Source organism: Sceloporus occidentalis, unplaced genomic scaffold (assembly GCF_023333645.1).
Source record: "Sceloporus occidentalis isolate IW3139 unplaced genomic scaffold, rSceOcc1.0.p SCAF_1, whole genome shotgun sequence".
In the NCBI taxonomy this organism is placed as follows: domain Eukaryota; kingdom Metazoa; phylum Chordata; class Lepidosauria; order Squamata; family Phrynosomatidae; genus Sceloporus; species Sceloporus occidentalis.
In genome coordinates, this window is record NW_028316981.1 from 207111488 (window position 1) to 207123743 (window position 12256).

General features: G+C 43.4%; 1 protein-coding gene across 2 annotated transcripts in view; it reads right to left on the reverse strand.

Moving 5' to 3' along the window:
* LOC149323272 (metalloprotease TIKI1-like) overlaps positions 1–12256 on the reverse strand; it is an 82818-nt gene that overhangs the window by 8622 nt on the left and 61940 nt on the right. For both annotated transcript variants that reach the window (XM_089510563.1, XM_089510573.1), the window contains exon 5: positions 387–477. In XM_089510563.1, the coding sequence (XP_089366689.1) occupies positions 387–477 (91 nt within the window). The remainder of the gene's footprint in view (positions 1–386; positions 478–12256) is intronic.

Consider the following 12256-nt stretch of genomic DNA (forward strand, 5'->3'; position numbering starts at 1 on the left):
AAAAACTTCAGCCATTGCAGAATGCTCTTCCAGGACCTGCCGTGACTCTCCAAAAAAAATTGTTTAAAATATTAAAACCCAAAATGACCACAAGTTGATTTATTTTTTGGTTTTAATTTCACAAGTCCACTATTTGTGGGGTAAAACCAGGCTATATCCTTTGCTTTGAATAAACATCACTCCTTCCAGAGGCTTCCAGAAGTGTGATTCTCCTAGTTTTGAACCCTGACCACCACCGCTGCCACTTTCGAATTCCCTAACAGTGGTAATCTGGTGGCACAAAAATGGGTGGTGGTACATGTTGCTCACTCCTTCCATGAAGACATGGGAGTGTGTTCCAGCTTTTGTAGGGGTATCATGTCAAATTTGAAAGATGAACATGTTACCTGTTGATGACTTCTCCAGCAGAAGTATGGTCAACTTCATATCCTTCTCTCCTCAAAACATCTATGACTGTATTGTTGCCCATGAAATGACCTATAATCAAGGAGAAATAAAAGCCTCAAATAATAGGGAAAATGTATAATATGTTCAATTTAGAATCAATCTCCCCACATCATCACCTGGGTCTATTTAACACTCATTAATGCTTCAGAGGGGTTGTGATGGGCTAATTTTCAGAAAGAGAGAAAATTATTTGTATTTTATTTTGAGCTCCTTCTGTTCAAGAAAAGAGAGCAGATGAATATTAACATTTTTAAAACTGGAGGGAAGGAGGGGCAGTCAGACACATCAGCTTTTCCAAGCCATGATCCCAGACCTAAAAGGTGATTGTTAAGTCTACTATAGTTATCCTTTCTTTTTGGTGTGTGTATGAGCTTGCATGAAGTATTAAAAATCTTCTGTGGTTGCTCAAAGCAATGTTTCCCTCTATCATCTATTCCCCGGCATCATCTTTAAAAACAAACTTATACTTGCTCGCCTTGCTGGCCAACAACTGGGTTCCCAGAAGCCCTAGAGGGGTATACAGTTGGAACCGACGGCGACTCTGTTGATGCCCTGACTGATATCTGGGATATCAATCTTTCCAGGGCTATACACAGTATCGCTCCCAAGCGCCCTCTCAGACCTGCTTCCAAAAGGATGCCCTGGTATACGGAAGATCTCCGGGCAAGGAAGCGGGTTCTGCGACGGCTAGAGCACCACTGGCGGAAACACCAGCGCTTATCCGACCAGACTCTCCTAGACCATCTCTTGAAGGACTACGGAGAGGCAATACGTGCAGCTAAGAACTCGTTTTATGGTGCACGTGTCGCGTCCGCGGAGTCACGTCCGCCAGAGTTGTTCAGGGTTGTGAGGGAGCTAACTCAGCTCCCTCCTGCCCCGAACCAGATCCTTGAACCTGCTAAGGCCTGCTGTGACCAATTTAACAACTTCTTCGCGGATAAAATCTCTCGGATAAGCGAAGGTCTGGATGCCAGTATTAGAGCAGAAACCAGAGTAGAGGCGCCCAGAGCTTCCGTGGACTTGGTTAAACTGGATCACTTTGAGTCTGTAAGTACCGAGGATGTGGACAGAATCCTTGGGAGTGTTAGGAAGACGACCTGCTCTCTCGATCCCTGTCCCTCATGGCTGGCGGCTCAGGGGGGACCGGTGGTAACTTCAATGTTACACCGGATCATCAATACATCTCTCAGGGAGGGGCAATTTCCATCGAATCTAAAATTGGCCACTGTAAGACCTTTATTAAAAAAGCCCTCCCTTGACCCCCTGATGCATAATAATTATCGGCCTGTATCGCTGTTGCCATTTTTGGGTAAGGTGATCAAGAGGGCGGTTGCGATCCAGCTACAATCGATCCTGGATGAAACAGATTATCTAGACCCATTTCAAACCGGTTTTCGGGCGGGCTACGGGGTTGAGACTGCCATGGTCGCCTTGGTCGATGACCTCCGTCTGGGCATTGACAGGGAAAGCGTGTCCCTGTTGGTGCTCTTAGACATCTCAGCGGCTTTCGATACCATAGACCATGGTATCCTTCTGGAGCGCCTGGCAGAGGTGGGAGTTGGGGGCACTGCATGAAACCGCTGGGAGAGATCATCCGGAGACATGGGGCGCGGGGTTATCAGTACGCTGATGACACCCAAATAATTTTCTCTATGTCTCCGACTGATGCAGTGACCGGGGATGGCATCTCTCCTCTCGTGGCCTGTCTGGAGTCGGTAATGGGCTGGATGAGGGAAAACAGACTCAGCTTGAATCCAGAGAAAACGAAGTACTCGTGATAGGTTCTCCTGGCCCAGGGATGGCGGTAGTACCACCTGTCCTGAATGGGATCACGCTTCCCGTGAAGGACTCTGTACGCAGTCTGGGGGTGCTCCTTGACTCGTCGCTCCACCTTACATCTCAGGTGGATGCGACAGTCAGGAGCACCTGCTATCAGCTTCGGCTGATACGCCAGCTGCGTCCCTACCTGAGCCGGGGGGACCTAGAAACAGTGGTACACACTCTGGTAACCTCTCGGTTGGATTTCTGCAATGCGCTCTACATGGGGCAACCCTTGTACCATACCCGGAAGCTGCAATTAGTGCAAAATATGGCAGCAAGACTGGTCACTAACATACCTAGGACCAGTCATATAACACCGGTCTTAAAAGACCTACATTGGCTGCCTATTCGCTTCCGGGCGCAATACAAGGTGTTGGTTATTACCTATAAAGCCCTAAATGGCTTGGGCCCAGAGTACTTAAAGGACCGCCTCTCTCCATACAATCCGCCCCGCACACTCAGATCCACCGGGCAGCACTTGTTAAGAGTTCCGGAGGCTAGATTAGTTAATACCACCAGAAGGGCCTTTTCCACCTCGGCCCCTACCCTCTGGAACTCGCTGCCCATTGAGCTCCGTTCAGCAACCTCCCTGGTCCAATTTAAGAAGGGGCTGAAAACGTTCTTCTTCAAGCAGGCTTACCCCTGATTCTTTGCCCTGAGAGCCCCCTCTACCCCCCCCCCGTTAGTACTTTGTGATTTGGCACAAGTTCTTTTATTGTTTTAATTGCATTGTTTTTAATCTAAATTGGATGTATGTTGTTATTGTTGTTAACCGCCCTGATGTTTCGAAGGGCGGTATATAAATAAAGTTGTTGTTGTTGTTGTTGTTGTTATTATTATTATTATTATTATTATTATTATTATTATTATTCTATGGGTGACCCTATCTATTAAATGATGTGGATGCTGTTATCTTCTGAGGTTGTTTTTTTAAAATGATTTTGTCTCCTCAACTTATTTTATATCTGCATTTTGGCTTTTGAGGGATCTAGTACAGTAGTAGCCTTTGAGATCTGTTGTTTGGGCTGCGTTATTTATGTTCTGTTTGGTTTTTGTTTGTTTGTTTGATGGTTCTGGTCTTTGTAACCTGTTTTAATTTGGGCAGGTGAAGTGGAGAACAAAAAATACCAGGCTAAGTTTTGACAGTGGTCTTTAAAACCTGTAAAGTGATGTAAAAATATTGGTCTTGGGTTTCAACTCCCAGAAGCCCCAACCTTCAAAGCCACTGAGGGATTATGAAAGTTCTAGTCTAACAACATCTGGAAACCCTAGTTTGGGAGCTACTGATATAGAGCCATAAGAAGGAAAAGCTGCGGGCCTGAATGGAAGACTAACTATGATTCCTTGCTCACTATTGTCCCCAATACCTGACAGTGGTGAGAGATACAGTGTTTCCAGTTAAATTACAGTAATTATTTCTAAATGTGTATTGATCTATATTAATACACATTTAGAAATAATTACTGTAATTTAACTGGAAACACAGTATCTCTCACCACTGTATTGATCTATATTACAGCCAGTGTGGAAAAGTGATTTGAAGGTTGGATTACAACTCTAGAAACCAGGGTTCAATTCCAAGCTTGGCCGTGAAACCCCCAAGATTAACTTCGGGCAAGTCATATGCTCTCAGCCTCAGAAAAGGCAATGGCAAATTTCCTCTGAACAATCTTGCCAAGAAAACCCTATGATAGGTTCACCTTAGGGTCACTATGGCACGTTACAGACCGCCTAAAAGCGGTGGTCTGCTGGCGCTGCTGGTTGCTCTGCAAGGGAGCCGCAGCAGCCAAACCGCGCGGAGCAAAAAAGAAGCCCCAAAATGGCGCTTCTTCCCGCGGCGCGGTTATGATGCCACAAGGCGCCAATGGCGCACTCACGACGTCATAAGCGCCGTGCGACGTGCGGACGCTATGCGTCCGGCACGTAATAATGGCAGCGCCTGTGTGTATAGGGCGCCGCCATTATTACACCCCCGTCACGTGCTAGGGGTGAGGCCGGTGTGGACGCTAGGTCCCCGGCCAACCCCTAGCACATGATGGGGGCGCCTCAAGAGCCCATTTGTAACGGGCCTATAAGTGAGAAATGACTTGCAGACACAAAACAACAACACCAACAACATTGATGTATATTAATCTGTCCCTTTTTGGGCGGGTTGGGAACAATGTGCAGACACATGAATAAGAGATTTTTTAAGGTTTAAATAAATAAAACCACTGCATTTCTATTCCTAGCGACAATCAATGATATAGATAAAAGGAAGGAGATAGTCATGATTTAATGATGGCACACAGCACATTTCCATTACTGTATTTTATAGGAAAGAAGAGGGGGAAATGAACCACACCACTGCCATTAAACCCCTAAATGGCAGCCCCATAATATTCAGGGAGCCCTGGTGGCACAGCGGTTAAATGCTGGTACTGCAACCACAACATTGTGAGTTCGATCCAGGGCTCCAAGGTTGACTCAGTCTTCCATCATTTTGTAGGTCAGTAAAATGAGTTCACTGTTAAGCAGTATAGAAACGTAAATGCTATTGCTATTGCTATTTGTCCTGCTTGCCCATAGCATTCAGGGTGGAATTAATCTTTGATAGAGTCATTAAAGCTACAAACTTATACACATTATGTGGAAGTAAACTTCATTGCACACAGTGTGACTCAGGTCTCAATAAAGATAGACAGGACTAGGATGGGCCCAACACTCTTTACACTCCAGCTGCACTCTTCCTTTAAGAGGGGAATCGTTTAAGACTGGAGCACTCCACAAATATTAGGGAGTAACTGATCAGGCCACAAGATCAAAGACAAACATTCTCAACAACTGTGGGAAAATGTGGGACCAAAACAAACAAACATTTGGGTGTGATAGAAAATAAGCAGGCACATACAAAAAGCGCACGTGTGCAAATCCCACACATCCCCACCTCAACACTTCTTGAGCTGCATTTAATGAGCCTGGCATTGTTTTTCTCTCAACAATGTACCTCTGCTTGACAATCTATACATCCAGCGCATTACACCCTCTTGTGGTAGCCCTTTCTCCCCACCCCCAGAATCTAACAATTAACATTAAACTTGGGCAAGGGCCTTCTCTTTTGTATAACCAAGTGCTTGGGTTCTTTTCTCCAAGCCTTGTGAAGATGTGATGAGTTAATACTTTGGTTCCCTTCCCAAAACACAGGCGAGGCTGGTCTCTCCAACAGACAGAGAATGGCTTCTGTGTAAGGGATCTATCCACCCACTTAAAAATCCCCCCCCCTTTTTTTTAAAGGAGTGGGGGGGGGGAAACTATGGGTGAGTGGGATTCACTCTCCCAAAGTATGAGATCAAACAGGCCTGCTTGATGGGAGGCTCTGCCCAGAGAAGCATGTTAAGGAAGGAGGGGAGGGCTTCTTTCACCTGTTTCCTATTTTGGCCTAATGCACTTGAATGCCCCCAAAGAGAAAAGAAGCAGTCCTGCTCCTCTTTTTGTACTCAACTCTCTCCATTATCCCCCATACCAACTAGATGAACGGATGCATTTGAGAGGTCAATTTGCTCTGGCAGGGGGTAGGCAACCATCGATCTCTATTCTTCTGTGTCCAAACTCAAAAGAGGGGAGAAGCAGGACCTTCTTGCATGTATAAATTCTGCCAAATCATCTACTAAAGAATAAACAAGGATTATTGGTTTTAATCCCGAGCAAGAGGCTGCGAGGTGCCACTGTTGTAATGAGCAGGATATTTGGCAGCCTTGCTTTGTCCACCTGCCATTCCCCAGGAAAGTCTGAGTAATTTGTGCTTTCAGATCTGACAAGGTATTGATTTCTGAATTCCTTTTTAAAATTTGCAATCATGCAAAAAGGTTAGGCTGTAAAAGAAATCAACATCCCAGTATTTCTTGGACCATTGTTTTTTGCAAACTTCCTACCTCTACGAGGGCCAGCATGGTGTAGAGATTTGAGTGTTGGACTATGACTCTGAAGAGCAGGCTTCAAATCCTGGATCAGCCATGGAAACCCACTGGGTGTCCTTGGGCAAATCACACTTTCTCAGCTTCAGAGGATGGCAATGACAAATCCTCTCTGAAGAAACTTGCCAAGAAAACCCAATGATATGGCGACCCAAAGCCGAACCTAAGCTGGAAATGACTTGAAGGCACATAACAACAAAACTACCTGTATCCTTTCTATATTTAAGGCTAAACTATTGATATCAACTAGAGTAGAATACCTCTAAGTGGCAACTAACAAGACCCATTCCTTTCAATGAGCCTACTCCAATTGGGACTAATGTTGGCATTCCTTATATTGGAGGCAAATTTCACCTCTCATACACCAAAAGACTGATTCTCTCTCTTACAAGCAGCATCGCTTACTCACAACTCTAAACAAGAGGCAGGCATCATCTTTGTAACTGTGAGATAGCACACCCTGTGATGTCTCTCACGATCTCATCCTCCACTTTCTCCAGTCACTCAGCGATCAGCTCCCTGGACTACAATAACACCCAGGATTCTTTCTGCCCTCGCCAGTGTAGCATGGAGGGCATTGGGAATAATGATTACATCCTTACTCTTTCTTTTGGATGATGTTGCTGCTCCCATTTTGGAAGAGAGAAAAAGAAGGAAGCATCGCCCTTGGGTACTTCTAATACAGGGGGCAAACAGGGGGTAGGGAGAATGCAACCAATATTTTAGCTGTTTTTAAAGACAGGGTTCTAGCCCCTTGGGGACTACATATTGATTTGGGATAAAATGAAACATGGTGCTAACCAGGACACGGCTCATAGCATGATTACTTAATGAAAAATAAAGAGCAGATGTGGATGTGGGGAGCAGTTTAGGTCAGGTCCATGTTAAATCACTTCACCACACTACAGCTGTGATCCTGATTCCCTCCTCAACAGCTGTTACTTTTTTAAAAAATACCCTATGCAATTGTGACTTGCAGAATAATGGCGGGATACACACCGCCATTTAGTACGTATAGAATACGTACTAGGGTTAGGAAGGGGCGGTGCTTCCGCACCCCCCTAACCCTAGTACGTATTCTATACGTACAAGATGGCGGCGCCCCTTTCACATGGGGGCCGCCATCTTTGCGTATCGGACGCTGAGCGTCCGTACGCGTCGCGCCGCTTGTGACGTAGCGAGCGCGCCCCTGGCGCCTCGCTACGTCGCAAACGCGACGGTAAAAGAAGCTCCATTTTGGAGCTTCTTTTTCGGTCCGCGCGGGAGTCGGGCCGTCTGAAGGCTCCGGCTCCCCCGCGGACCTACTGGCGGCGGCGGCAGACCGCCGCAAATCGGCGGTCTGTACCCCGCCAATGTCTACATTTAGCCTTACAAGCCTGTCTTTTTTTGAAAGAAAAAAAGAGAGTGGATCTAGCTTTCCAGATGGTCTCCAATCCATGTACAGAATGGGCCTAGATTGGTTTCTGAATTGTACACCTTCAGACCTGAGAGACCAGTGCCCCACACAGAAAATCTCAGAACTGCAGCCAGGTTTTATAGTTAGTAATCTGAAAGTGAAAAGTGGCAATAAGACTCTGCAGATCAGAGAAAGGCCCTCTGCAAGACACTGGTATACATTTATAGAGTCAGATTATGTCCCACTCTCATTACTGAAGGATTTTAACGCAGTCAGAAATGTTCTGAAAGATTATATATATGGGGTATATAATATATAATGAGGACAGCTTTGTCAAGAACATGGCACTGTGAGCAATGCAATCTATACATTTGACAGCAATCTAGTTCCTGGTGTAGCATAGTGGTTAAGGACTCTTTCTCCTGAGCCCTATTCTTGCAGCCATCATGCTAGTTTAAAAAAAAAAGGGGGGGGGGGGAACATACTGCTTGTCGAGAATCCATCACAGCATCTCTTTTCAATCATGTGACTGGCGCTATTGTCCCCATTATGCCTCCATGTGTTATGCCTTACCAAGCATGCCTTTGAACTTACATGCTTGTCAGGTCATTAACAGGTTTCCGCCATCAATGAAAACGGATGGATTGGGACAGAGCAGCTACAGGCATCATTATGTGATAAGTATTGCCAAAGCTGCTTCCTTCCTGGTGTAATGGCAGTTTAAAAGCTATGTTTATAATATCCCAAAAGGTGGGAGCTTTGCATTATAAAGCTTGAGTCCAAATCATGGCTGTGGCATAAATATACTAGGTAGCCTTAAGCAAGTCACTCACTCACTCACTCACTCACTCACTCACTTTAAAATCTTTAGATAAAATTTTAAAGGCTACAATGTTTACAAGATAATGTATGTGGAGCAGTTCGAGGAGAAAGTTTCCATCACTATTCTCCAGGGATTGTATTAGTCACCTTTGGCAATGTCTTGAAAATAAATCTTGATTTTATTATGCACGGGGCAGCTTCACTCCAGTAAAAGTACAGTGCTACTGTAAATGTTTAGATACTTTTACAGTTGCAGGAGTGTGTTCTCACTGGTGAAACAAAGGAAGGGGGATATCACACAGTTCAGTTGCTGGCTCACTCTGCACTGTTTGAATGTTGAGGTAACAATGAGGTACGCTGGATGAGAACCACACACCAGGGGCTTTAAAGCATTCAAATTATTTCTTTTAGGCAGGTAGAAGCACATGCTGATTGTCATGGAGCCATTTCTAGTATTTTGTGGCCATGTGGGGGTAACACCATGCTACTGTAGCTGCCAAATTGTGTGACTGGAAGTTATGTTTTTATCACTTCTGGTTGCTTTGCCAGGGGCAGGGGTGGGGAGGCATTGAAGGCACAGCCTGCTGTGACTATAGCCTGCAAGTGACTATCAGGCTTGTGATAGTCTATACTTAACTGTATCTTTAAAGTACAGAAGGGGGGTTGAGGGGGTAAAAATATACCGTATATACTCGACTATAAGTCGATCTCATGTATACGTCAAGGGCAAGCTTTGGGGCCAAAATTATGGACTTTGCTATGACCCATGGATAAGTCGAGGGTAAAACTTAGGGGCATATATCAAAGGATCTAAAGGATGAAGCAAAGCAAAACAATGTCAAAGAACTTACAAAATGAACTCTATACTCTTAAGACTGGATGGATGAGAGAGTAGAGGGGGTCAGTGCTTCACATATTATACTCTTGCTTTTCATCAGGAGATGGTTCCTTCTTTAAATAAGAGTTAAGATACAATATTTACATTGACCCGTGGATAAGTCGAGGCAGTTTTTGGGGTCAATTTTTTGACCTAAATGTCTAGACTTATACATGAGTATATACAGTATGTGTGGGAAACAACAGTGACATCTCCATAGTAATCTTATATAAGCCTTCAAGGCAGCCCTAAAGACTTGGACAATTTCTTTCTATATGAGATTAACAAACATTCAGAAAGAGGAGCTATGGATTGTGATTGAATATTTCAAATACACTAATATCTACTAGAAGTCAATTGCTGCCAAGAATGTAAGGGCCAATGAATTCCTCGCTTGTCTTACTAACACTTCCACTTTCCAGAATGTGGAAGAAGAAATGACTATTTTGGATCTAGTGCTCACCAACAAGAAAAAGCTATGCGGTGGAAATAGTGTGAACCTAGGGCTTAAAAGACCATGTTCTCTTGGGTTTCGTTATTCAGAAGAGGGGGGGAGGGAAGTTAAGTATAGTTGGGTGCATGTACTCTTGACTCTAAGAACATTGCTTTCAATAAGTTTAAGGAAATATTTTGTGAGATCTCGTAGACAGAAATACTAAAAGAAGAGTACATGATGGGTGGGATTTTTTAAACAATGAAGTATTGAATGCACAATCACAAACAATCCCAATGAGAAAGAACAGCAAGAGACACTTAAGCAAACATAGGTGGTTGCATAGGAGCTTTAATTTCGTGTTGAAATTAAAAAACTAGGAGGGCTCAACCCAGTCACATTCTTCCCTACAATGGAGGAAACCACTGCATTTCTATTAAAATAGTAACAATTATTTCTAAGTACATGGTTTGAGTGATGGACTATGACTCTGAGAGACCAGGGTTCAAATCCCTGCTTGTCCCTCTGGGTGACTTTGAGTAAGTCCCATTCTCTCAGGCTCAGGGGAAGGCAATGGCAAACCCCTTGGGAACAAGCCTAGCCAATAAAACCATGTGATAGGGTTGCCAGAAGTCAGAAATGACTTGAAGGCACACAATAATGAACTAACACAGTGGTTCTCAAACTTTTTGCCCTTGTGATTCCTTTTACATCTACGTCTGGATATCCTCCCCCCCCCCCCCCCCGCTTGCTCAATGTAGTATAACATAAATACTGAATAAACTGAATAAAAATATTATGTTTGTGTAGTGTGTGTCTTTTCTTTAATACTTCCATGTACATTCATATTATAACATCTTTTAAAGAAAAAGCTCTCTTCCTCCCTCTGGCAGAGGCTCCAAACACCCTCCTTACCTTCCTTTTCCCTTCCAGGTCCAAAAAGGTTTTGGAAGAGTAAGGCGTATGAAGGCTTCCAAATCTTGCAACCTCGCATGAGCTACTCTGGTCCCCCCCCCCCCAGGTCCTGCCCCACAGTTTTAGAACCACTGAACTAACAAATTAGCAAATGCAAATTGTATACAAAATGCATCCTCTTTTGCCTTTCCTTTTGGTGACACATCACCTCCATTTTCTGGCAATGAATATAACAGAACCCTACACAAATACCTATGTGAGGAGGTTCTTATCATTTCATGGTCCAAATCACATAGAACAGTGAAATACAAGAACAAGTATCTGGGGGAACTAAATTAAGTCTCTTTGGAACTGTGCCTTGATACAATAGGAAATAAATATATAAAAATATTTTAATCTTATAGATCCCCTAATAAGGTTCACTAAAATCAGAGTAACTCCAGTAGTATTCTACTGGCATTGAGAAACTGGAAAAGCTTCTCATAGGAGACGGCTTCATGTCAGCAACTATAACACTAGGCATGTAAGACATTCACTTAACTATATACTGGCATAAATAAATTGTGGAGCTGATTCCTCTTGGCATTTGGTAATTGTTTCCATAATAGGAACTCAACAAGAAAAGAGCATTCAGTGAACTCAACAAAAGAACAGTATTCAAGGAATGGAAAGCAATCAAAGCCACACACATACAAAATGACAGCAAAAAAGTGAAGAAAAATAAAATAGGTTACACATATAAAAGCTCTCCACACATTAAAAAAAAACACCAATTCTGGACAGGAAAAAAATTCAGGCTACTATCCAAGATTGTTCACAAATTGCAGGACATCTATACAGAAAATGATATACAGTATTTGAATACTGGTGAGAGAGATTTGTTGTCTTGATGCATTCAGACTTGTTTCTGAAGAAAAAGGATATGAAGCTATGATTTCCTGGTCTGAAGCATATAATCAGTCAAAATAATAGAGCAATGGAATAGTTCCTATTTTTTACTCAGCATCCAAGGAAGAGTAAACGCTTGGCACATATATATAAAAATCCAGTTCTCAGCATTCTGTTACACCCTGGTGTGATCAAACAATTATTAAGCATGAGTCTCAGTTCTCAGTATCTGTGATTAATGGAAGCAGGGAACAAGAAATGCCTCTTCCACTCATCCACTACTACTAAGAAATCAGAAGACGAATAGAACTTGGAAGGACAGGTATGAAGGAAATGGACAAGATCTTCAAGTATAGAGATATATAATTGAATACGGAAGTCAGGATTGTTCATGCCATCATATTTCTGAATTCTATGTATGATTGTGAAATCTGGTCATTGAATAAAGCCGATAGGAAGTGAATCAACTCATTGGAATTGTGGTACTGACTTATTTGACTTTTTAGCAATCCATGATCTGTAGAACTCATAGTCTGAAAACCACTGGCATTGAGTGTGTGCTGGACAGCTTAACTGCTCACAGGGATTAGTCCATATTAAAAACACTCTGTGCCACATGGTAAGAAAATGAAGTGGCAGCTGTTAACTGACACCCTGCCAAAATAAAGCACAGAGTGAGACTGCTTTATTTGTTAAATAATACT